General features: G+C 35.3%; 1 protein-coding gene and 1 long non-coding RNA gene across 3 annotated transcripts; both read left to right on the forward strand.

The window, feature by feature from the left end:
• Positions 1-3,718: 3,718 nt before the first annotated feature.
• SQN (peptidyl-prolyl cis-trans isomerase / cyclophilin-40 (CYP40) / rotamase) lies at positions 3,719-16,898 on the forward strand. 2 transcript variants are annotated; one of them, XM_006829238.4, is made up of 11 exons: positions 3,719-3,980; positions 5,396-5,593; positions 9,177-9,677; positions 10,001-10,088; positions 10,740-10,792; positions 12,685-12,789; positions 15,745-15,820; positions 15,930-15,967; positions 16,076-16,149; positions 16,261-16,356; positions 16,449-16,898. In XM_006829238.4, the coding sequence occupies exons 2-9, from the start codon at positions 5,423-5,425 to the stop codon at positions 16,127-16,129; spliced, it is 1,086 nt and encodes a 361-aa protein (XP_006829301.1). In that variant the 5' UTR covers positions 3,719-3,980; positions 5,396-5,422; the 3' UTR covers positions 16,130-16,149; positions 16,261-16,356; positions 16,449-16,898. The 2 variants fall into 2 exon arrangements, with proteins under 2 accessions (XP_006829301.1, XP_020517130.1); XM_020661471.2 differs by lacking the exons at positions 3,719-3,980; positions 5,396-5,593 and adding an exon at positions 8,720-9,012.
• A 3,940-nt stretch (positions 16,899-20,838) lies between these two features.
• Positions 20,839-21,841, forward strand: LOC148779463 (uncharacterized). Its single transcript, XR_016046048.1, has 2 exons — positions 20,839-21,218; positions 21,312-21,841. It is a non-coding gene; the product is annotated as an uncharacterized LOC148779463 (long non-coding RNA).
• The last annotated feature ends 1,741 nt before the right edge of the window (positions 21,842-23,582 follow it).

Raw genomic sequence — 23,582 nt, forward strand, 5'->3', positions numbered from 1 at the left:
TTAGGTGCGCCTTGATGAGAAGAATGGATGCCTAAAATTTCAAGTAATTTGGATTTGTAGAAAAATAATTAAAATTTAAACACGAAACAAAGTCGTGACTGTCAGATTGGCCTAGATTCAATCTGGGCCGTTGGACTCATATGTTCATATGAGCTATTGGGCTAATATCAACATTTTCCTCTCTCTTTCTCTCTTTCTTTATATATATATATATATATATATATATATATATATATATATATATATATATATATATATATATATATATATATATATATATATATATATATATCATGTCATGATGCCATTATAATATAATGAAAACAACTTTATAGAAAACCACGTTTCATATCTAATAATGAATCTAAACCGTCAATTTGGTGAATGATCTAAGCCTTAATGAAGTCAAAATCAAAAATTTATTTTCTAATATTGCTAATCTAATGATAATAAAGTTATCTAAAAAATTTGGAAATAAAAAAGATCCTTCTAAGACCTAGATCTAAACATCTCACCAAATTTGATGCCCTATTTTAATTGGGTTAAAAAACACTTTTATGGTTGCGTTTTCTGTTTTTTTTCTTTTAATAGTTTATTAGAATGAAAAGAATGTATGTTTTAAAATTTTAGTCAAACAAATGGCTCTAACAGAGTTTTCTAATATTGTTTTTTATATTACTATACAATCGTTGCATGAAATCACTACCCATATATACATATATGTGAATGATTTCATGTCACCGTGTCATTCACTGTGTCTTTATGATCTAATGAAATCACACTTCTAGAAAATCATGTTTATAGCATTTGTATGATCCTATGGTTTGCCAACACACTCGCTTCATGCCAATAATCAATCTCAAAATAAATAATTTAATTTGCCCCCTAGATATGGACAATGAGAACCCACTAATAATGAATCTCAACGATCTATTTGGTGAATTTCAAGATCTAGGCATTTACAAATTCAAAATCAAAATTTTCTTTTTCAACATTGTTAATCTAATGATAATAAAAGTTATCTAAAAACTTTAGAGAAGAAAAAAAATCCTTCTAAGACCTAAATTTAAACATCTCACTAAAATGGATAGCCTACATTAATAGGACTTCAAAAGTATTTTCTAGGATGTGTTTTCAAATTTTGTTTTTTATTATTGTTTATCAAAATGAAAAGAATGTATATTTAAAAATCAAGGTCAAATACACATCTTTAACATGGTTTTTTAATATTGTTTCATTATATTACTATAGAATGGTTGCATGAAATCACTTCCTATATGTGCCTACTAACTTACAACTAGTAAACACCCAACATCCTAGATTAAATATAGGGCATTTTGAAAGTCACGATTGCATTTCATATTTGAAATTTACTATTATATACAAATTCAAAAAACTTTAAATTTGGGGCATTCGCTTTTCTCATTAAGTCGCACCTAATAAAAATATTAAAAAATAATTCACAAAAATAAAATGACCAAAATTCTTTTGATCAATTTATTCTTTTTAATATTTTTACTAGGTGTGCCTATTTTTCAAGGATTAAACTCTTCAAATTTCGAATGATATGGATTTGTAGAAAAAAATTAAAATTAAAATATGCAATACGATTATGACCATTAGATCAATTCATATTTAATCTAGACCATTGAGCTTATACTATTCTATCAGCCCTTGACATAATTTTTTTCTTATATATATTAGTATCTGTAATTTTTAGGCTCGATTCAAGGTCAGGTCCCAATCCAAATGACTTGGATCAAGTCAGGGTATGTTTTCATGTCCATAAAAAATGTAGTTGGATTGGGTCTAGGTCCGAGTTGACCCAGATTACCCCATCCATTGCTCGACTTTAATGCTCCTTGTTAATAGGGAGGTCCACATGCATAACCCTCAAGGTCGAGGTTCCACTCGTCCTTGGAGTTGACTTGCCCATAACCTTTGACAGGCAAAGGTCCCTTGTCTCTTGTGCATGAATCTCGGAATGCAAAAGTTAGAATAAAGTTGAAGGGTTTTATTAGGCTACACTAGTGTAGGCGATTAAAGGGCTCAACATTTTTTTAACACTAAAATATCTTTGAATTGTAATACAAATTTTTTAAGTAGGGGCATTTTTGGTCTTTTAGAAGGTTAGAATGGATATTTTTATAAAAAAATAGTGGCATTTTTTTAGTAGTTAAAAACAATTAATACATCTTGTGGATGATGTCACACACCATATCGGTAACGTCATTGTCCGCTTTTGTTAATAAAAGCTTTTATTTTTATAGGATTTTCTAGTTTACCTTTTGACTAATTACTTAAAATACCTCTAAACAAAAAGTTATTATACTATAGGATAAGGGTATCTAAACGTCTAAAAATGCTGAGCACTTTAAGCGTCTACACCACTAACAAAATCCAAAACTGAAATGCAAGTGCAAAGTCTCTCTCTTGTTTAGTATAGGCTAATTATCTTATAAAAAATTTTGTATAGAACCCTAATTTCTCATATTATTTCATAGTAGACCCTCATCCCATTTCTTTTAAGCGGTATAAGGAAATTTCTAAAAATTTCACCATAGCTCTTCATATCTTATCTTTTTTTTTTATTGATTTTGACTATAAAAATTAGCCCCAACAAATCTTTTTATATCATTTCAACCAATTAACATATCTTATCTCCCTCTTTTATTTACTTTGACTATAAAAATTAGCCACAACAAATCTTTTTATACCATTTCAACTTAAAAACTTATGATTAAAAGTCAATAAAAAATAGAGAAAAGAGATGATGTACAATGAATTCTTTGAGGGTTTCCTTATGCCGCTTGAAAGAAATATGGAAGGAAGGTCTCTATGAAATAATATAAGGAATTAGAGTTCTATACGAAATTTTCCCGATATCTTACGTTGGGAATACATAGTTTTTTTTGGGTGAATACGATTGGGTAGTGTTTGTAATTGCTTATATTTAAAGGAAACTGGTTTGATACAGTCCTATCGCCTAACCTCATAACCAGTGTTTGAAAACGATTAACTGGATATGGGCTTGGAAGCAGTTTAACTGGGTTAATTGGTAAATCAACCGATTCAACCATTCTAATCGGGCAAGTCTCGAGTGGTAAAAGAAGTGTTGAAAAAATAAAAAAGATACAAAAAAAAAAATCTAAATTATGAAAAATGTATTTTAATAAATCCATTTTTTAATTAAAGTGTGCATTAATGATCAAAATAAATTTTAATTTTTATCATAATATAAAAATATTAAAAAATACATTACAAACCAAATTTCGATTTTTTTTAGAATTTATAGACATTATTTTTATTTTTTTTAAATATCGGTCGGTCACCAAAACCGCCTAACATCGGAACCCGCCAGTGGCCGGTTCCGATCTAACCAAGCAGTTAGTGGTAACATCGCTTAGTTTTTCCAACAGAGCTCATAACTTATCAAAGATTACAATTCAAGTATTGGAAAATCTTTACATCGATTATCTGAGCTTGAACATTATGATTGTGAAAAAAATTTGAAATTAAGCTTTATAAATAGTGTATATTATATTAAATTATCTAGACCGACTATTTTACCCTTAAAAAAAGGTATTCATAAATTCTGTACATTTTTTGAATATCTAATTTTATTTTCGGTGTTAAAAATTGCTTTTGGATTCATAATGGAGATTCGGATGAGGATTTGTCGTGAGGCTTTATTTTGTTTTCATGATGCCTAGGCCTTATAGGAACTTCATTATATTTAAAATGGGCCTATAAATATCCAACTTTCACGTTCAACTCCACATCAGTGTTGCCGCCCCCATTTCTGAGGCAGTTATCTTACGCACCAGGCGCCATCTCTCTTCCCACGCTCTCACGCTCAGCGCTCAAAACCCTAAACCTTGCCCGAAAATCAGAGCGAGAAAACCATCGGCCTGAAATCTCTAGTTTTTTTTTTTCAAAGTTCTGTCGTCTTTTTTTTCGAAGTTCTGGGATTTGTACAGGTATTATGTCTCTCTGTTAAAAAATAATCTCTCTGGGCGCTAAATCCATTCCATCTCACTTTTTCATCTGGTTTCTGATATACTCTGTTTTCTTTTTGTGCTTTCTGACTTTTGTTTGAGTTTCAATAGTATATCCGCTTCTGCTTCGGTTTTATTAGGGAATGCTTTATACAGTTGATTCCTTTTTTTTTTTTTTCTTGTTCTCGGAGAGCCAGTGTTTTTTATTTCTTTTCAGTTATTTGATTTATGTTCTGTGTTGGATATGGCGAACTTTTTCTGGGAAGATTTTGTTGCTTTAAATCTGCATTTTGCCATAATTTGTATTACATTATTGACTGTAACATGCAATCAATTCTCCTATGATTTATATTTTGTGACTAATTTCCGTTCGAGGATTTGTATTTTGTTGAGTTTTTGTAAGTGTTAACTATCATACGAGTCTTTCATGACATTTGCCAAATTTGTTTTACTTGATTGACTTTATTTTGTAATAGAATTTTGCATATTCATTTATGCTTTGTTGAGTGATCTTGTTTTGTGATTAATACTTGTTAGAAGATTTATATTTTGTTTAGTGGTTAGAAGTGTCAACATCATGTGTGGCCATAAGATTAGGTTCATCTATTTATCTTATTTCTTTTGTACAATATAGAAAAGAGTGAGAGAAAAAAAAAAAAATTCAATTATCCAAGAAGAAAACCCCAAAATTTTCTTGTCCTATTCTTCTATACCTCTGATTTTGGGTGTGATTTTCACCCTTCTTTTCTCTAATCATTTTTTATCTGATCGTTTCCTCCGATCTTTGTTTAGGTGTCCTAGGTATAGATTTTTTTCCTGATTGTCTGTGTACCTTGCTGCGTTCTTCTATGCTTCTGCTAGCTAGAGTAAACTATTTTTCCTTCCGATTTCTCTACAGGAGGTAGAGAGAGCAGCTGACTTAAGAAGTTAGAGAGAGGTGGAGCTTTTTTTTTTATTCTTCGTCTCTGTGTATATATGAGAGAGAGAGAGAGAGAGAGAGAGAGAGAGAGAGAGAGAGAGAGAGAGAGAGAGAGAGATCATGATGATGATGATGGTGGTGTTGATTGACAGCTCTAGCTTCACTGCAATTCAATACATGAAAACAAGTTTACCCAGCTTTGGCTATGATCTACTTCCATCGTGCCTTATTATCTGTTTGCCCATTTTTTTATTAGTTTCATTTATGCATTTAACCTGTCTCATTCTTTAATTTTTTAGTGACATGAAACACACTCGCATTCTTCTCTCTCTTCTTTGGTTTATAACATTTTCTTTTGTCTCCTCCTGAGTGTTTGCTTGATTTCTCATTATTTTGTGAAGACTTGTAGAATGCTTCCTTCTCTCACTAAATTCAAGAGATTTTTAACTTTGAGCTAAACTTAAATACTTGATTCCAGGGGAAAGTCAGGTTTTGTTGGAGCTTTATGGGGTATCCCAGATGTTTTTTGGACATAGGAATAGGGGATGAGCTGGAAGGAAGAATAGTTGTGGAGCTTTACAATGATGTTGTCCCCAAAACTGCAGAGAACTTTAGGGCATTGTGCACAGGGGAGAAGGGGGTTGGTCCGAATACCGGTGTCCCCCTCCACTACAAGGTCTATTATAGCCTTTTTGTCTTAGATATACTATGCCGCTTATGTATTTCCCTTGTGTTGTGCTTTCTCCTTTTTCCTTTGTGACCTGTTCAGCATGATACTTCTTTACGAATTTCATATATGTCATTGAGGGCTTGGATGTGATGTTTCCTCGCAGTAGCCTACAGACTTAACCTTCCCCCTGTTTTCATGAATTGCCTTTACCTGAATTGGCTTACTGTGATTGCAATAAAATGTCTATTCCCACCAGTGCTATTTATACCCATGCACATGCACCCATATGACTGCTTGCACATAAGCGAGGTTTTTTATGTTGATTAGTGTCTATTAGGTTTCGTATAGTAAGCTAGGTTCTTTCTTTGGGTATGATTTGAATTAGTTTTTTGATAGTAAGCTAGGGCATCGTGTTGTGGGAAAATAGTTGATGCTTACGTAAATAACTTATTTTTGAGCAAGTTGTACTTCTAAACAGTAAACACTATGCCTTAATGCTAGGATTTGATAGCCAATTCAATATTGAGATTTTTTCCCCTTTGATGTAGGCAACTTTAGCAGGGCATAACATTTCACCTGGGTGTTTATTGGATTTATTGCTCATTAATTTCTATGGGTTTTTCCTAAATTGGGCTTAATTTCCAATCATGACGGAAATCCTATTGACGACATTAGTGGCAAATTTGATGTCTAGTTAGGTTTTAAATTTTACTTAGGAGTTTTTAGTCAACTTTAATTTAGTTATTTTGGGTTTCCTGAAGTCTAAGTTGTTTTAGACCTTCAATATATTGCTCAGAGTCTTGGTCAAATTATTTGGTTGCTTGAAGCTCAAGGTATTCAACAATGTCTATAAATATGTACACGGAGCTATTGGTAAGATGTTATGATTTCTTAATGCAATTTTGCTTGAGTTCCTTGCCACTTGTGCCTGCCATGCTTTTCATGAACTCTGATTGCCTACATCCCAACACTATCCGCCTGGGACTATCCTTATTGCTATACGTTAATGTTTATGTTAGGGTAAGTTTGATCATTGGGAACTTGCTTAGGTTCAAGGATGCCAACTCGAACAGGAACAAAATATGGCACTTGTCTCTCTTAAGCCAATGAAATGGGCTTTTGACTTGGTTGGTACAGCAGATGGAAATTTTACAATGAACATTATAAAGGATGTACTGAGAATGATCTGCTTCATATCGGCCAACTATTTACCGTCTTCTAGTTTAACTCTGTTTTGCATGTGCATGACCTGTTTGGGATGACATGGGTATCGGCGGCTTCTATGTTACCTTGATTTCTTCAACCACTCCCTAGTCAAGCAACCCGGTGCCTGAGGGGATTGGAGGACTATTGAGAGACATTCTGGACTCTGCTATCTTTCTCAGGCCCCTTAGAGTCTTGTTACTTGTCACTAATCGATATGAGTGTTTTCCCAATGGAGCTACTAACTACTGTGAGCTCAGGTGGAAACTGCGATGTGGTTGAAGGTGATAGTCGTACTTCCATTTGGGGGGCTCAATGGAAGGCTGCTCCTTCTTGGCAAATATCAATTTTTTTTTTCTTTCTTTCTCTTTTTCGTTTTGGGGAGATAACAGAGGTGCACCTCCTAAAAGTCGTTTTTTCATCACACTTAAGGGAAGTGAATGCTGATGCCATTCCACTCAGCTGATGCATACCAAAGTTTATTGATGACACCCCTTGTTCAACCTGGGACCATGTGGATATTGTGGTTTCCTATAGTATGATTAGAAATCTCGTCAATTCCAATCATTCTTATAAATAAAACATTTTTTTGATCTAGAAACATATTGTATTGGTGTGGAAGTGTATCTAAATGCTTTATTCTCACCATAGTTGCCAATATCTTCCAACCTAAGGAGTGATCCCACACCAGAATCTCATCCCAGTGCTCTGGCAAAGGAAACTTTTTAGATGTTGGGATCTCGATCCGCACTGTTAGGGATTCGATCCCCACCTTAAAGACCAAGATAACGACCAAACTGAAAATTTTCTTTATTTGTAGCTATAAACACAGTTGTATTGTTTGATGGCTCAAAATAGAGAGGCCTCTACCTTAAAGAATATATAAAGTCCTATATTGGGCGCAAGATCTCCAAAAGGTTGAAATCGAGATCCCAAACAGTTGGAATCAAGATCCCCCAAAGGTTAGGATTGACATCCCTAACAGTGGGGGATATTCAAGCTTTTCACGATCCCTTGCTACTGCGCCTGCTAGGAATGGAGAAACAGGTTGTATTGGTGCAGATGTGTATCTAGATGCTTCTTCTCTCTCCAGAAAATTCAATTTATGGGAGTGCAGGTTAAATTAATCTCATGCAAATTTTCGCTTCATATCCTGTCATTTCTGTTATACTAAGTTCCTGTGTCGACTCCGCTTGATCTCTGTAAATTGCTATTATAGTTTTCTGTAAATTCAGTTTCCTTATCATATGCAAATAAATCCCATTTGGTTTTTTTAATCTTTTTTTTTTTTTTGATAATGAACCATTTCATTGCTTATGCTTTTATTGTAACTGGTGCGCTGCTTTTTTGAAGTATTTTTTGCTGGTTACCGCCTATTGATATGCATCTGATTGATAGTTGGTTACTTTAAGGGCATTGGTTATCAAATCTCATGGCATCTTCTTAAAAACAGCAGAGCGGATTTAAGGTTTTTCTTTTGTTGAAAAGTAACACTTTCATAAACTTTTAAAAGGAAAAAGTTTATATAAATGCGAGGACCTATAAATCAAATCAGGGCGCACCTCAAATATTTCATTAGAAGAGGTTGTTTTGATTCCCATATATACTCAAATTGATCATCTCGACCAAATATGCATGGACATGAGAAAAAATGGATTTCAAGTTTTGGAAAAAGTGCATCTTGTAATGCATTTTTGGACCGTCAATTTTCAAGATTTTCATATATCTGCTCGATCTACACTATTTTTGTAGCTTTAGATTTTATAATTAAAGATGAAAATATATTTTAAGGCTATCACAAAGATTTCCAGTATTGAAACCACATTTCTTGACACGATTTGAAGGTATGCTTTACTTTGATTGTTTAGAGCCTCGGCTTTGTACAAACCGCAACCTTTTTAAAATGGGTGTACGATGTCCTTTGCATAGACAGACGCATTATAGAACCAAAATTATAGAAAACAAAAAGAGAAAACTGAGGAAAGGAACATCAACCTAAAAAAGAGTCTGTGAAGGAAAGTGGAAGAAATGGATCAGTGAAACGGGATTGGGACTTCAGTTGCTGAGGATTCTCTAGCCATTCCATCTTGTACCATGGAATCCAGTTCAGTGTTAAGAGTGCCTTGGCATTTGGTACGAGGTGGGGAGCTGCTGTTAATATCCAAGTTCTTTTCCATGGGGATCCTGCAGAGTTACTCATCTTCTTGAATAAGCTTCAACAGGCAATTGTGCTCAAAACATTTCTCTATTTGTAGATTCAGATGTAGTTGCTGATAGCTTATATTACATAAATGTTGGGTTATCTTTTGTATTATATTAGACACAAGGTGACACATTGTGTAGGTTCTATTTAAATTGAGATATCTGTTGTGTTGTCACTATTTAGGGGGTCCGGTTTCATCGTGTTATAAAAGGTTTCATGATACAAGGCGGAGACATATCTGCTGGAGATGGTACAGGCGGAGAATCCATCCATGGACTAAAATTTGATGATGAGAATTTTGAGCTAAAACATGAACGAAAAGGGATGCTTTCAATGGCTAATTCTGGTCCTAATACAAATGGATCTCAATTCTTCATTGCAACTACAAGGACATCTCATCTAGATGGGAAACATGTTGTGTTTGGAAAGGTAATCAAAGGTATGGGGGTGGTGCGTTCCATAGAGCATACCCCAACGGGGGATCATGATTGTCCCACAGTTGATGTTGTAATTGTGGATTGTGGAGAAATCCCCGAAGGCAGTGATGATGGCGTTGCCAATTTCTTCAAAGATGGCGATATGTATCCTGATTGGCCTGCTGACCTTGATGAGAAGCCAGCTGAACTTTCTTGGTGGATGGAGGCAGTGGAGTCTGCTAAAACTTTTGGAAATGAGTACTACAAGGTAAATTTGTTGCATCCCTCTTTTCTAATATTTGATATAATTTGTTATTGTATTTAGCATTTTGTTTATTTTACTTGACTAGTGATAAGGTGTAGGGTTAGTCATTTTACATTTTATAATGATCTTCAAGAGTGGTCCAAGCTTGCCTTTCAAGCTTAAATTTGCACTGTATCCTATGTATGTTCATGCCTGTTTCTTTTTTTCTGGGTGTGGGCTGCGCTTGTATATGTGTTTGCGTGTGTAAGTGTTTGTCCATGGGTATGCATGTGCATGCCCATGTACGCATGTGCTGTGTTGTCAACTCTATCTTGCATTGCTTGCAGAAACAAGATTATAAGATGGCACTTAGGAAGTACCGAAAGGCTTTGCGTTTTCTGGATATCTGCTGGGAGAAAGATGACATTGATGATGGTAAATTGCAATTCCCTTTATGTTTTCCTTTGTTTAAATTTTATAGCTAAGAGTATCAGTTATTGGTGTCAAAGTCTGATGTTTCAAATGTACCGTCTTTTAGTCTTCATTTGTTGGAGTCTACTACCTGTGCAACAAGCATTATCAGATTCAAAAAAACAAAAAAGGAAAAAAAATAAGTATACTAACCGTGCAACATGTGTAGTATACCCAACACACATTTCCATCTAGTGTCTGTCAATGAGGATAGATGTTGGTGATGATCTACACTCTGCTTGAGCTATTTCTCTGTCAAGGTGATTGATGAATCCCTCCGCCATCCATTCTCAGTGAGAGGCATGGTGTGGATGCATGTTCTGGTGAAACTTTATGTGTTGTATGTATACTATATAGTAGACTTTCATTTCAATTTGGGAAATATAGTTTAAAGGGCAAGCTCTGGATTGTTCTCCCAACATTTTGGAAATTTGGGTCCATGTACTTTTTATTTTGCATTCTTTCATACTCATGAGTTTCTCTTTTTCGTTTTGTGTTTAATGGAATGCTCATGGGTTGCTATTATTATTTTTATTTTGATTGGCATGCTAAATCTGGCCAATCCTGTATATAATGCGGTTCATTGGTTGTATGACCCATCTTGGCTGTCTGCAGAAAGGAATATGAACCTGAGGAAGATAAAATCACAAATCTTCACAAATAGTTCTGTAAGTACTTGTTTTTCTCTTTTGGCTAGATACTGTAAGCAGTTCCTTTCACCCATATGTTCTTGAAGAATCCCTTTAATCTTGAAATGTCTTAGGAATTAATACTTTTTAGCCTTCTAAATGTCAGTACTCTTGCTACATCCATTGAAAGTTTCAGGTTCCTCGACTTTTCTGCTTTTGACAACAAAGTTTGGACCTTACTAAAATCTGTTAAGAAAATCGAATACTTGCTCCAATCAATGTTCGCATGGATATTTTTTTACTCTGGAGATCATTCTTGATATGAGGCCTCAAGATATGCGAATATTGTCTTTCAAAAAAAGAAAAAAAAGAAAGAAAAGAAAAGAGAAAGACATCCATGAAAATTATGAGATACCATTTTAGAATAATTTGCTTCCATTTGAAGTTTATCTGATTGCTTTTACTGCAAAAATGTAATTCTTTAAGCATGATTTGTCGATTCTATTAAATTAGGGGGAGTTCCAAAGGTAAAACCATGGAGGCAAAACGATGTTATAGAGGTCCTATATGTATTCTGAAAACACAGATAATAGATCATGGTGTCAATCAGCCTGGGATCTTTGCATGTCTTCCTCTGTCAAAATAAGTATGGAGTCGATACGTATGTGAGCTTCTCATTTGTGTGTGCGAGCGCATGCACATATATATACATGCATACACATATACGTACGTATATTAACATACATACATGCTTGTGTGTGCAAGTGCAAGCACATACATATATGCATGCTTGTTTGCATGTGTGTTTTTCTTATGTGTGTTATTTTTTTTTCTTATTTATTAACAAAAGCTCCTAAAAGTTTTCTTTTTTGATTCTTTTCCCCTATATGTAATCACTAACTTGAATAGTCTGTGATTCCATCATGAATCATTGCCCTAGTTCAGTTATTGTAGTTGAAATAATGTATATCTCAAAGATTGAAAGACTTGGTAGAAACCTAGGATATTCTAAAATAACTTTGAGTTGACTGCTGGTATTCTTTTGCTCCATTGATCTCATCAACCTCTGTTTTCCAGTGCTAATTCTGTTATTTTAGAATGGTGTATCCTGGATGCTGGAGAGTGTTGATAGATATGCCAATGGTATTTATGTTTTGTGCAACTGCTAACTATGACAGGGGTATTTATGTTTTGTACCAACTGCTAACTTTGTATTCCCTCTTTCTTGGCCCAATGCATTCATTACAAGTGAAGATGAGTTGGGCAGTATCCCTGATTTTACCTGACAATATTCATTAAATAAAGATCATTCTATGCTTGATGTTTATTTTACAGACTTGTTGAGGTTGTATAAACCTTCTAATACTTGTTATGCTGTCTTATAAGTTGCCACTCAGTATGACATTCTCTGTCTGTTACTTGATTGCTATTGTGCGAAGGGATTCTGTACTATGTTGCGTGTTGCATGATGACAGTGAAATACATTTAAACTCAATCATCTGTTGTCAACAAATGAGATGCATTATTCTTCAGCTCAAAGCTGTCAATGTCTGCATCAGTAGTGACATTGTGTTCTCAATTCCCACCAAGGGTAGAGGCCCTCCCCCGCAAGAAAACAAGGTTCATCTCAACCATTTGTTTCTGACAACAGGAGGTTGAGGCTACATTTAGCAGCATAATGTTTATGTGGTACATGTACCATGCCATGCTTTTATTTGGGATAGATTAAATATCATACTATCGTTTCCCTTCTGCAGAAGGTGAAAAGTCATAGTTTGGATTTTCCATTGTATGTGCTATTTGGAGAATCAACCTGGAATGTGTTCTTGCTTTATATAATCCATGACATCTTTTACATAGTTACAGACTTTTGTAAGATGTTTCTTTAATCTAATGCCTTTCCTTGGCACATGTTATCTGTTTTTTCACAGGCTTGTAAATTAAAATTAGGAGATTTGAAAGGTGCCTTACTGGATACAGATTTTGCTATGCGGGATGGAGAGGGCAATGTCAAAGCTTTGTTTCGCCAGGGTCAGGTTAGTCTTGTTTTCTTATCTATCAAAACTGACGTAGTTAAACCATTACCTTCCATGTCTCATCTATTGAGTATTATTGAGATTGTGATTTATCTTTCTGTTCATTAGGGCTTCAAGATGTTTTGATGACTAGTCTTTAAGGAATAGCATTATAACATCGCCATTTCTACTTATCCATGTTCTCTTCCAAGGATTTCGACATCTTGTACTCCATTCCTATGGATGTAAAATTGTATCTTTTCTTCTTTTTTGTTTACAGTTACTCAGTTTGGCAGTGTTGGTGCTTCAGTTTGCCAAACCGAAAGAAAAAGAAAGAAAAAACCTTTAACGTACTGTGTTGTTATAATTTATAAAAGTAACTCTCAATTATAGAATCTATTTTTTTGGCATCACTTTTGGTTCCATTGGTTTGTCACTTCTGAGAGACATTATAAATAGAAATCACTATTACATGGACATCTACACAGGTGTCGGTATCTAGTTCATGTTGGGGTGTCTAATACATGTGGTTAAAATGCTAGTACTTCCCTAATATGCGTTCACACAATGTTACACTAGTTTAATTATAAATTTGAATTTTTAACCTTTATACATTAGCACTATATGGTAAAGTGGTCATCTGCCCTCTTAATTTTAGTGAGGAGGGAGGTCCTGGATTTGAAGCCAATGGATGGGGGGCTATGCTTATAAATGAAAATCTAATAGAAATTTAGTTAATTTGGCCATCATACACACTGCGTTTGCAGTGGTGGAGCTTAACACCCTTGGTACTTGAAGTTTGGAGTTTGGGTCCTCACGATTTACATTTTAGTTTTTATATACTAATTAAAACAGGAAGTATTGTATGTTAGAACATTGGCACATTCCATACAAAGATGTGACACACAAGGTGGTGGTAGACTTACTCATAAAGTTCAGTGTTCAAATCTCAGGAGCTAGCATTGCTTTTTTGCTTTATATCAACAATATTTAAAACTGGGCCAGAAAAAGAAAGTTTCATGGCTAGGATTATCAGGGCATTCACTGTTCATGACCATGTGAGCCTGGCACTATCAGTGTAACTAAAATGCCAGACACTTTATAAAACAATTGTCAATATGTATGTACTAAAAAGAGATGATGTCAATTGAAATTCGGCAATGTGTTGGCCACTTGTCTGCGAGGTCGACACATGATAGAAACCAAACATTTTCTTTTAGTATTTTTGGTTTGAACAAATGAAAAGTATGTTATGGTTGCACATATATTTGGGAATCAGGATATGCCTTGATCCACCACCTTGTTGATGGACTCCTTTATGAGACTTGCACATAGTTCATTTATTTGCACATTGGCATTTTTGAGTTGTGTGTGTGCATGTGCACATGCGAGCCCATGTTTGCATGCATGTGTCTAGTTTCCTATGTGGAAGGAGCCGTACTTGGCCTTAATCAAGCATAATCTACAATCTATTTTGGGGATCACATTGAAGTTGTTGTTTGTGCAGTACTTTGCCCCTGATTTGTTTCCATCCTAGAGGAGAGTTGAGTACAGAGAGTGCTGGATTAAGTTCTAGTGAAGTTTTGTGTGAAAACCTAATTCTAGGTTTTCATTCATATTTTCTTGGGGCAGTCATAGGTTTGTATTTGAAGATACTGGCAGAACAGTTTTATAGTGATACTCCCAACAGGACCACAGAACATCCGATGGTGCTGAGCGATGATAGATCTTGCTGGTCCATGTCATCTGCATAGGTTTAGGTGAAAGAATCCATCAAGATATGGACCGTGCTGGGACATTATAAAAAATAAGCTCTGATAAGCATACCAATTTGCAATTTCTTTCTAGCACCAACGGAAAGTATGGAAGAAGTTGGAGGAAGAAAAAAAAAAAAATATTGGTCATGGAAAAATTTTCTTGGCGAGGACTTGAATGTCATGGACACAATGGAATGTACCAAGGAGCGGTCATGTCACATTAAGATGTTTTCGTTTATCCAACAAATTGAATGGAATGTACCAAGGAGCAGCCATGTCACATTGAGAGCATGTTTTCGTTTATCCAACAAATTGGAAAAATGCTAGAAATATACCCTAAAGATGAGAAAGGAAAAACAACAAGAGGAGTGATATTTAGGGGTTTTGGGGGTTGGGTGGATTTTTTTTTTTTTTTTTTTTGGGGCCTTTGGGGGACATCATGTTGGTCGGTCATGTTTCTACACCCTTACTGACATTTTTCGGGATTCTTCTTGTTCGCTAATCTTGATTTTATCCTTGAAATGGAATAGAGATCCTTTTTTTTTTGTTGGATGTCGAGTGGGCACATTTGAACTTTGGAAGCTCTTCCGAGCACATTTGACTGGAACTACACAACCTGGCCCCTCTTGTGGGAACTCATCCTTGAGTGTAGCTAAATTCCAATTTCCAGGGATGTTCTGTTACCCTCTCGGAGTTCATCTAATGAGATTTTTTGGGTCCTTAACTAAATTAAAAACATATATAATTTTGCTGCATTTTTCAAATAAGTGGGGGAGAGAAATGGGCCTTACTTTCATGATTGGAGGGAGTTGGCCCAGCATTGCCATTTTTAAATGGAAAATCGATGCCTGTAAAAGCTGGCAACGTGCTGCATGCTTTGCATGCCCGTCCATTGAGCAGCATTGTATTTGTTCTGTGTATGAACGATGTTGTTGCCTCTTCATCTTCTCTCATCCCTTTTATGTACTTCTTGATTAGTCTCTTATCTTCAATACGTCTAATGTATGCAAAGAATGAGAACAATTCTACTTGTATAGTAACATTCTACAGTGATTAAAATACCATGTCTTCATTCTGTTATAGTTTTAACGCTGCATTTTGTCACCCTTCTTTTTGTTTGACTCCCATTACATTGCTGTAGTTTCTAAATGTGTTTTTCATCCTCTTTTTTTCTGTGATGATTTTTTGATCATTGGGTTGTATATTTTTCATCTATCAGGCATACATGGCACTTAATGATGTGGATGCTGCGGTTGAAAGTTTCAAGAAGGCCTTAGACTTAGAACCAAATGATGGTTGGCTTTGTCTTCAGTTTTTATTGATGTGTTTACAGAGACCATGAACTATTCACATTCATTGCTGCCTCTAATCTCCCTTGCTAATGTCTTTTCTTATATGATTTAGTCGGGATTAAGAAAGAGCTTGCTACGGCAAAGAAGAAGGTATAACCAATTAAAACTCATGTTCCAGATTTCTTTGTTGACTTGCCAATTTTATTCTCTTTTTGATTGTTACTTACATTATCATTGAAAAATGATAACTGGTTGCAGATTGCAGAGAGACGAAATCAAGAGAGGAAGGCCTATTCCAAAATGTTCCTCTAAGTTCCTGAGCCATTCTCCAGGTACATAGTCGTTTCTCCATGAGCTGGTTGTTTAAGTATGGCTTGATATCCACTATGAATGAGTTAAAGTTTCCATTGATTGGTTGCTATTTATTTGTGTGGGCTTTGCAGGTTAATCTATTTTTTGAAATCGGTGACCCCTCATTCCCCAAAAAAAAAAAAAGAAGAAATCGTTGACCCTTATGGTTGCCTTCGATTTCTTGCGATGTAAGCTTGTTTTTCTCTTTTACAATCCAATGTTTTGATTATATGCTTTCTATTATTCCTTATGCTTATATCACTTTGGGCTGTGATTTCAGTTCCAGGGAAGAATTTTGATGAAGGGCCGATGAAAATTTCAAAGCCGTTGAGGCATTGACACAGAACTCATCTTTTTGCATTAGATATAGCTCACAAAATTTGCGATGTTTAACTAATCTGCTAATTTAACTGATTGAAAGAGGCATCACTTCGTGATTTCAATCAAGGGAAAGTGGAACACGGAATAATTACATTCATAGTATCATCTATCTTTTCACTGTAATATGATGCATCTACGTCTGTAGATATGCATCCCACATGTATATGGGATACTCTGCTGTCTACATGATCGCATACGATATGTGGTCACAAGGATTATCGCCTGCAAATCATTGGGTCGGATGATGACGGAGTCACGGAGTGAGTGGGACACAAAACACAGCTGTTTTTTCTTTTTATTATTATGTTTACTTGGGATTTCTCATTAATCTCCACGAAATTTATCTTCATGTGTGCGAGCTCTACAAAAATTGTCTTTAGTAACTGCACATCCAAAATCTGTGGACTACCGAGTGGTGTCCCTTATCTCATCTAAAATAGGGATCACGTGCCATAGAGCCCCTTGATCAGTCCTATACCACTGAATTATGTTTGATGGATTTCCCTTTGCCATTTTTTGTCTGCCACTTCCAGTAATTTTAAAAAGCTACGCGGTGTTTGGACACACCTGGAACCTGCTTAGTACTTGCACCAATGCCTATCATTGAGGGTGTTTTTTAATATTTTTTTAATAATAAAAGGGAAAAATTGTGGGTTTTAAGTTAATTTGAAACTTATAATTCATTAGGAATCGTGTGGATATTTGGAAATGTATTAGTGGTGAAATATATTGTTGGTGTAATACATTACTGTGTAATACATTACCAGCAAATGGATTGTTACTATTTGGGTAGTGTTTGGGGAGTATTTAGATGCAACTTGGGAAATACATTGTTATTGTTTAGATATGTTTGGAAGAAATATGGGAAATGCATTAACATTTTACGAGCACTTGTTTTTACACTATCATTTTTTTTTTTGTCACAAAATCCTATTGAAATGTAAAATTAAAATCAACATACCATTCCAAAAAGATTTTTTTTGATAATAATAACACCATTCCAAAAAGATTCATTTTTTTTTTTCTTTACAAACTTCTATTGAAATGTAGAATTAAAATCGTCATACCATTTCAAAAAGTTTTTTTAATAAAAACTTGTATCAGTCATGACACCATTTTCTAATTTCTTTTTCATATCTTTGGCACATACATGGAATTACAGGTCTTCTAACATGATTAGACTTTGGTTTCAACATGATACACCATTGGAATAATATGATTGGAATAACATGATTTTATTGTGATAAGTTTTATTTTTATTTATTTTTTACGGAAGTCTTTCAAATATCTCTTTATATAATTTCAAATAAACAATAAATTTATGATATCAAATTCAAAATTTTTATGGTACAAGTTAAAAAAAATAGGAAGAAGTTTGATTAGTAAACTAGAAGGTTTGGTAATTGCAGAAGCTTGATTAGTAAGTTATAACTTTTGGTAATGGAATGGGAAGAAATGGAATGGGAAGAAGTTTGATTAGTAAACTAGAAGGTTTGGTAATGAAATGGGAAGAAGTTCAATGGAGGAGATTAAAAAGTACCTCAGAATTATGTTGTATGAAATTTTTTATTGTGATGGTGTTGTGTAATTTCTCATTGATTATGAATTATTATTTTTGTTTTTACATGAGAGGTGATGGCTTTAGATGAATGCCACAACTTAAATTAGGGATAGAGAGATGAAATGGATAGAGAGATGTAGAAATAGATGTGAACAAGAGAATGTAGAAAAAATATGTGAGCAAGAGAATGTAGAAAAAATTAGGGAAATTAAAGATAAAGAGATGTTGAAATGGATAGAGAGATCAGGAGAATGTAGAAGAAATTAGGGATAGAGCAAAAATATGTGAGCAAGAGAATGTAGAAAAAATTAGGGAAATTAAAGATAAAGAGATGTTGAAATGGATAGAGAGATCAGGAGAATGTAGAAGAAATTAGGGATAGAGCGTTGTAGAAATGAAATTAGGGATAGAGAGATAGAGATCAAGAGAATGTAGAAAAAATTAGGGATAGCGCGTTGTAGAAATGAAATTAGGGATAGAGATGTAGAAATGGATGTGAGCAAGAGAATGTAGAAATAGAGAGAGGTTGAAATGGATAGAGAGATGTAGAAATGGATGTGAGCATGACAATGTAGAAAAAATTAGGGATAGAAAGATGTAGAAATGGATGTGAGCAGGAGAATGTAGAAATAGAAGAAATGGATAGAAAGTAGAAATAGACGTTCGCAGGAAAGAGAGAGAATGTTCACACTTCTTATAAGTGGAGTTGAAAGAAAGTAGAAATAGATGTGCGTAGAGTTGAAAGAGAAAGTAGGAAAAAGTAGGAGTTAAAAGAGAAAGTAAAAATAGATGTGCACAGTAGAGAGGGAGGGAGGAAGAATGTAGGGGAATGTAGAGAGGGAGAATAGCGACACTTACAAGTGGAGTGAATTGTAGAAATTGAAAAAATGGACATGTGCAGTATGTGCAATACTTACGAGTGGAGTTGACATACTTATAAGTGGAGCTTACGAGTGGAGTTGACATACTTATAAGTGGAGCTTACGAGTGGAGTTGACATACTTATAAGTGGAGTTGAGTAGTCGAGAGAAAAAGTAGAAATAGATGTTGAGAGAAGAGTGGAATGTAGAAATAGAAGAAATGGACGTGCGCAGTATGTGCAATACTTACTAATGCAGTTGACATATTATAAGTGCAGTTGAGGAGTTGAGAGAGAAAGTAAAACTAGATATTGAGAGAGGAGTTGACATATTATAAGTGGAGTTGAGGAGTTGAGAGAGAAAGTAGAAATAGATATTGAGAGAGAAAGTAGAAATAGACCTTTAAGGGAGAATGACGACACTTATAAGACAGAATGACCACACATATAAGTGGAGTGGAGTTTAGTTGACATACTTGTAAGTGGAATTGAGGAGTTGAGAAAGAAAGTAGAATAGATGTTGATAGAGAAAGTAGAAATAGATGTGCCCAAGAGAAAGGGAGAATGACCACACTTATAAGTGGATTGGAGTTTAATGGGGTTGGAGTTTAATGGGGGTGGAGTTTAGAGAGAGAAAGTAGAAATGGATATGTGCAGGGAGTGGAGTTTAAAGAGAGAAATTAGATATGGATGTGCAGGAGAGGGAGAGAAGAGAGAATGGGGGTGAGTTTAGAGAGAAAGTAGAAATAGATGTGCACAGGGAGGGAGTGGAGTTTAGAGAGAGAGGGAGGAGTGGAGTTTAGAGAGAGAAAGTAGAAATCGGAAAAAGTAGGATTTTTTTTGGTAAGATGCGTGTAGTTAGATTATAGATTACCTATTAAGCGCTTGATGGATTTCACAGCTATTTTCCGTGAAATCTAATTACCCATTCTCTGTGAAATCTAATTAACTGTTAAGTGCGTGAAATGTAATTACCGTTAAACACGTAATGGATTTCATCTTCGTTAGATGTGAAATCTAATTACCCGTTAAGTACGTGCAATCTAATTACTCATCTAATTACCCGTTAAGCACGTAATGGATTTCATCTCCGTAACTAATTACCCGTTAAACATGTATTTTAGGAAAATCTTGGATTTCATCTCCGTTTAGACTTTACCTATTTTGGGAAAATCTTGGATTTCATCTCTGTATTTTGAGAAAATCTTGGATTTCATTTCTATTTTGGGAAAATCTTGTTCATCTCGGTTAGATTTTAAGTATTTTGGGAAAATCTTGTTCATCTCGGTTAGATTTCACGTAGGGAAAATCTTGTTCATATTCGTTAGATTTCATAGGAAAATTTTATATAATTTATTTCAATTTTCTTACCGTTAAAGTGTATCCAAACATTGTAATATGTTTCTCTGTAATAGATTTTCAGGTACCCAAATGTAATATGTTTATCTGTAATAGATTTTCAAGTACCCAAACGGTCTATTAGAGTTTTAGAGAGAGAAACCAACTCAGAAACTAGTTTTGGGTTATTTCCATTGGATGAAAGGATTTTTCAAAGTTACGAAAAATTGATCTAAATATCACCTATTGATATTAGATTTAGTTTTGATGTTTTATAAACCCATTAGAGTGCTTTAAAAGATTTTGAGTCAAACATGGATAATTGGATGTGGACTTACGATTATAGAGTATGGAGGAGCGTGTGTAATATGGATTTATGTATTATGTAATTATACTTAAACAGTTAGACTATAGAGATATTTTTCTATCTATTAGGCCGCACAAGTTACCCGCCTAGGTGCCAAGTGGCCTGGATCCCGGCCGCCTAGGTGCCACCAAGTTTGAAACATTGCCACTTCAATCTCAAATCATTGCCATGTCGCCACGGAAGAGGCTGTGACTGCAATTAGGATCCTCTCCTTATGGTCTTGCAATTAGGATCCTCTCCTTATGGTCTTGGAATAATCCTATACCAGCTGGGTTTCCTGTGAGCTTCCATCGAAGTTCGCTTGACAAGCCCATAGGTTCCAAGAGATGGGACCATATAAGGACAAAGGTGGCTATCATTGATTTCAGATTCAACATTACACATCAAACATATGTTCGATAGAGGCATACCATTTTTTCTGGGCTGCTCCACTGTTAGCAGTTTGTCCGTTACTGCTATGCAGGCAAAGGTTTGGGTTTTATAAGGTGTCAGGCATCACCATACCTTCTAAATTGTATCAGCATTTTGTATCATCCTATTACAGGTAGGATTGTCTATACAATGAGCTTACTGAGAAGGTCTTGGAAGAGATGCAATTTTGGTGTGATTTCTCACACTATGTTTGTCATTTTGTTAGGGGTGCTAGTAGTATTGGTTCAAGCTACTCAAGAATCAGGTGATTTGGCCTTGAGATGTGATCCGCATGCCCATGCCCTCTTGAGTCACCTTGAGATGTGATCCACATGCCCCCTTGAGCTTGAGTTGATGGCGGTTGGTGCCCACAAGTACTTCCATTTACTGAGGCACTTGACGATCATGCACTCTGGTATAGACCAAGGAATTGATTTTTGGAAGTGGTTCCCCAACCATTTATGAGACCAAAAGCTAATCCTGATTCCAATCACCTTTTCCCACCGTCATTCTACCATGACTCATGAACAATGGCCTACAATAATTTATCCCTTTCTTCACTGTCACAGGGGGATTTTAAGCTCTTAATTGTCATGCCAACGTCGTCAACACCAGACTTGAAAGCACTTGGCTTTGTGGTACAGCGCCATCACCATTGAATGAGTAACGCTTTATTTATGAGTCAAAGTCCCCAATATTTTCGGTGCAAATACTGTATCTTAGTTTACCAAATGAAATTTACTCGTCTTTTGCTTTACTTCATGAGAATTTCTTCATCATACCTTTGACCCATTACTTCATCATTCCTTTTAGCCTCTTAACCATCCCATTCAGCGCACGAGATAGAGACAAGTAATAAATGGGTAGGTTTGATAGGGTTGGACTTGATCGATGTTATCCTTCCTCCCAACGAGAGATAACTACCCTCCAAAGGTCCAACTTCTTTTGAAAGTATTGAGTAGGAAAAATTCAATTGGAACGGTTCATTGCACATGGGCCAGAAGTAGATACTCGGTGCTAATTAGTAAATTAATCGGTTCAATCGGTCTAACCAGGCAAAGTTTTGAGTGGTCAAAAAAGTGTTAATTTTTTTAATAAAATATAAAAAATATATTTAAAACATGATTAAACAAAACACATCTAAATAAAATTGAAAATTAATAAAAAAATAGATTTTAAGAATCAATTTGTGCCCGAGAGTATTTTTGAAATTTTTCAAAAAAGATGGAAAAAACTTAAAAATAAGTATTAAAGGGTAAAACAATTTTCAATCTTTGCCAAAGTGATGAAAAACATTTAAAAAGCCATTACAAGCAAAATCCTTTATTTTGAGGGATTTTATACAACTTTTCTTTTTGATTTTTTTAAAAAATACCCTTCCAGTTCACGAGCCCTGGCCGAAATCAGAACTGGAACCAATGGCCGATTCCGATCTAATCGAGCGGTTAGGATTTAAACCACCCGTTTTTCCCACACTGGTCATCGGATCCAAGATCAATCTTATAGTTCTCCCCCTCTTAAGAGGGAGGCTCAAGTATTTATTTGGTAGGGAATCAACACCACAACCAAGTCATCTTGTTAGTCAGGTTTCTTCCTCCATATCATAGGCTAGATCACCTCATGACATAACAGAGTGAAATCAACTACAAATTTTTCATATGGGCCTCCAAGGCATCACAAAAAAGCAACATATACATCAACATATTGTAAGTGTGATACCACCATGGTAAGTGTGATACCACCATAGTGTCCCACTTTGAAAAATGTAAGGGGACTACTTTGGATCATCTCTTTTATCATGAAGTTGAAATAATCATCTGCAATAGTGGAGATAAAAAAGAACAGAGGGAAATCCTTTCTAATCGCCCTTGTAGCCTTATAAAAGCCTTTGACCTTACCATTAATGAAAATTTAGGAAGGCATCCGTTGCCTCTAACTGGCGTCAAAGCCCATTACGCTCATAATCTCCAACTGATACTCCCAATTGACCCTATTATAAGCCTTCTTCAGGTCAATCATTTAGACATTTTTGGGGCCTATTCTCGACCAGCCTCGAGGGAACGTACTTACGAGTAAGGAAACCATCCAAGGTTTGATGGTCCTTATGCAAAGGCGGACTGCAGCTTGATAATGTGCCTGATATCATGTGAGAGTCTAATGCCATCCTTTTTGGGCACTAATGCAATGAATGTCTTGTTCATGGTGAAGGATGTGTACATGGGAGATGTTGGCCGCCCAACATCTGTTTATAGGGCATGTAGGGCTGGGTTGAACCTGAATTTAAGGCGCATTAGCTTGATTGCCCTGGGCATTGGCCTTAGTATTGATGCTGTATGGGCCTTATTTTGTGCGATTTTACAATTTATAGGGTGCAAATGATCCAAGCTGGGATGGTGGGCCTCAAAGGCCCGACCTGAAATGGACCGACTTCGGCCCCCTTTATGGGGCCCTTCTGGTTGGTCCTGGGTTAGGGCTGATGGTTCTATTGGTGCTATTG

This window comes from Amborella trichopoda, chromosome 12 (genome assembly GCF_054954075.1).
Source record: "Amborella trichopoda isolate Santa Cruz 75 chromosome 12, AtrichopodaSantaCruz75HAP2 v2.0, whole genome shotgun sequence".
Lineage (NCBI taxonomy): Eukaryota > Viridiplantae > Streptophyta > Magnoliopsida > Amborellales > Amborellaceae > Amborella > Amborella trichopoda.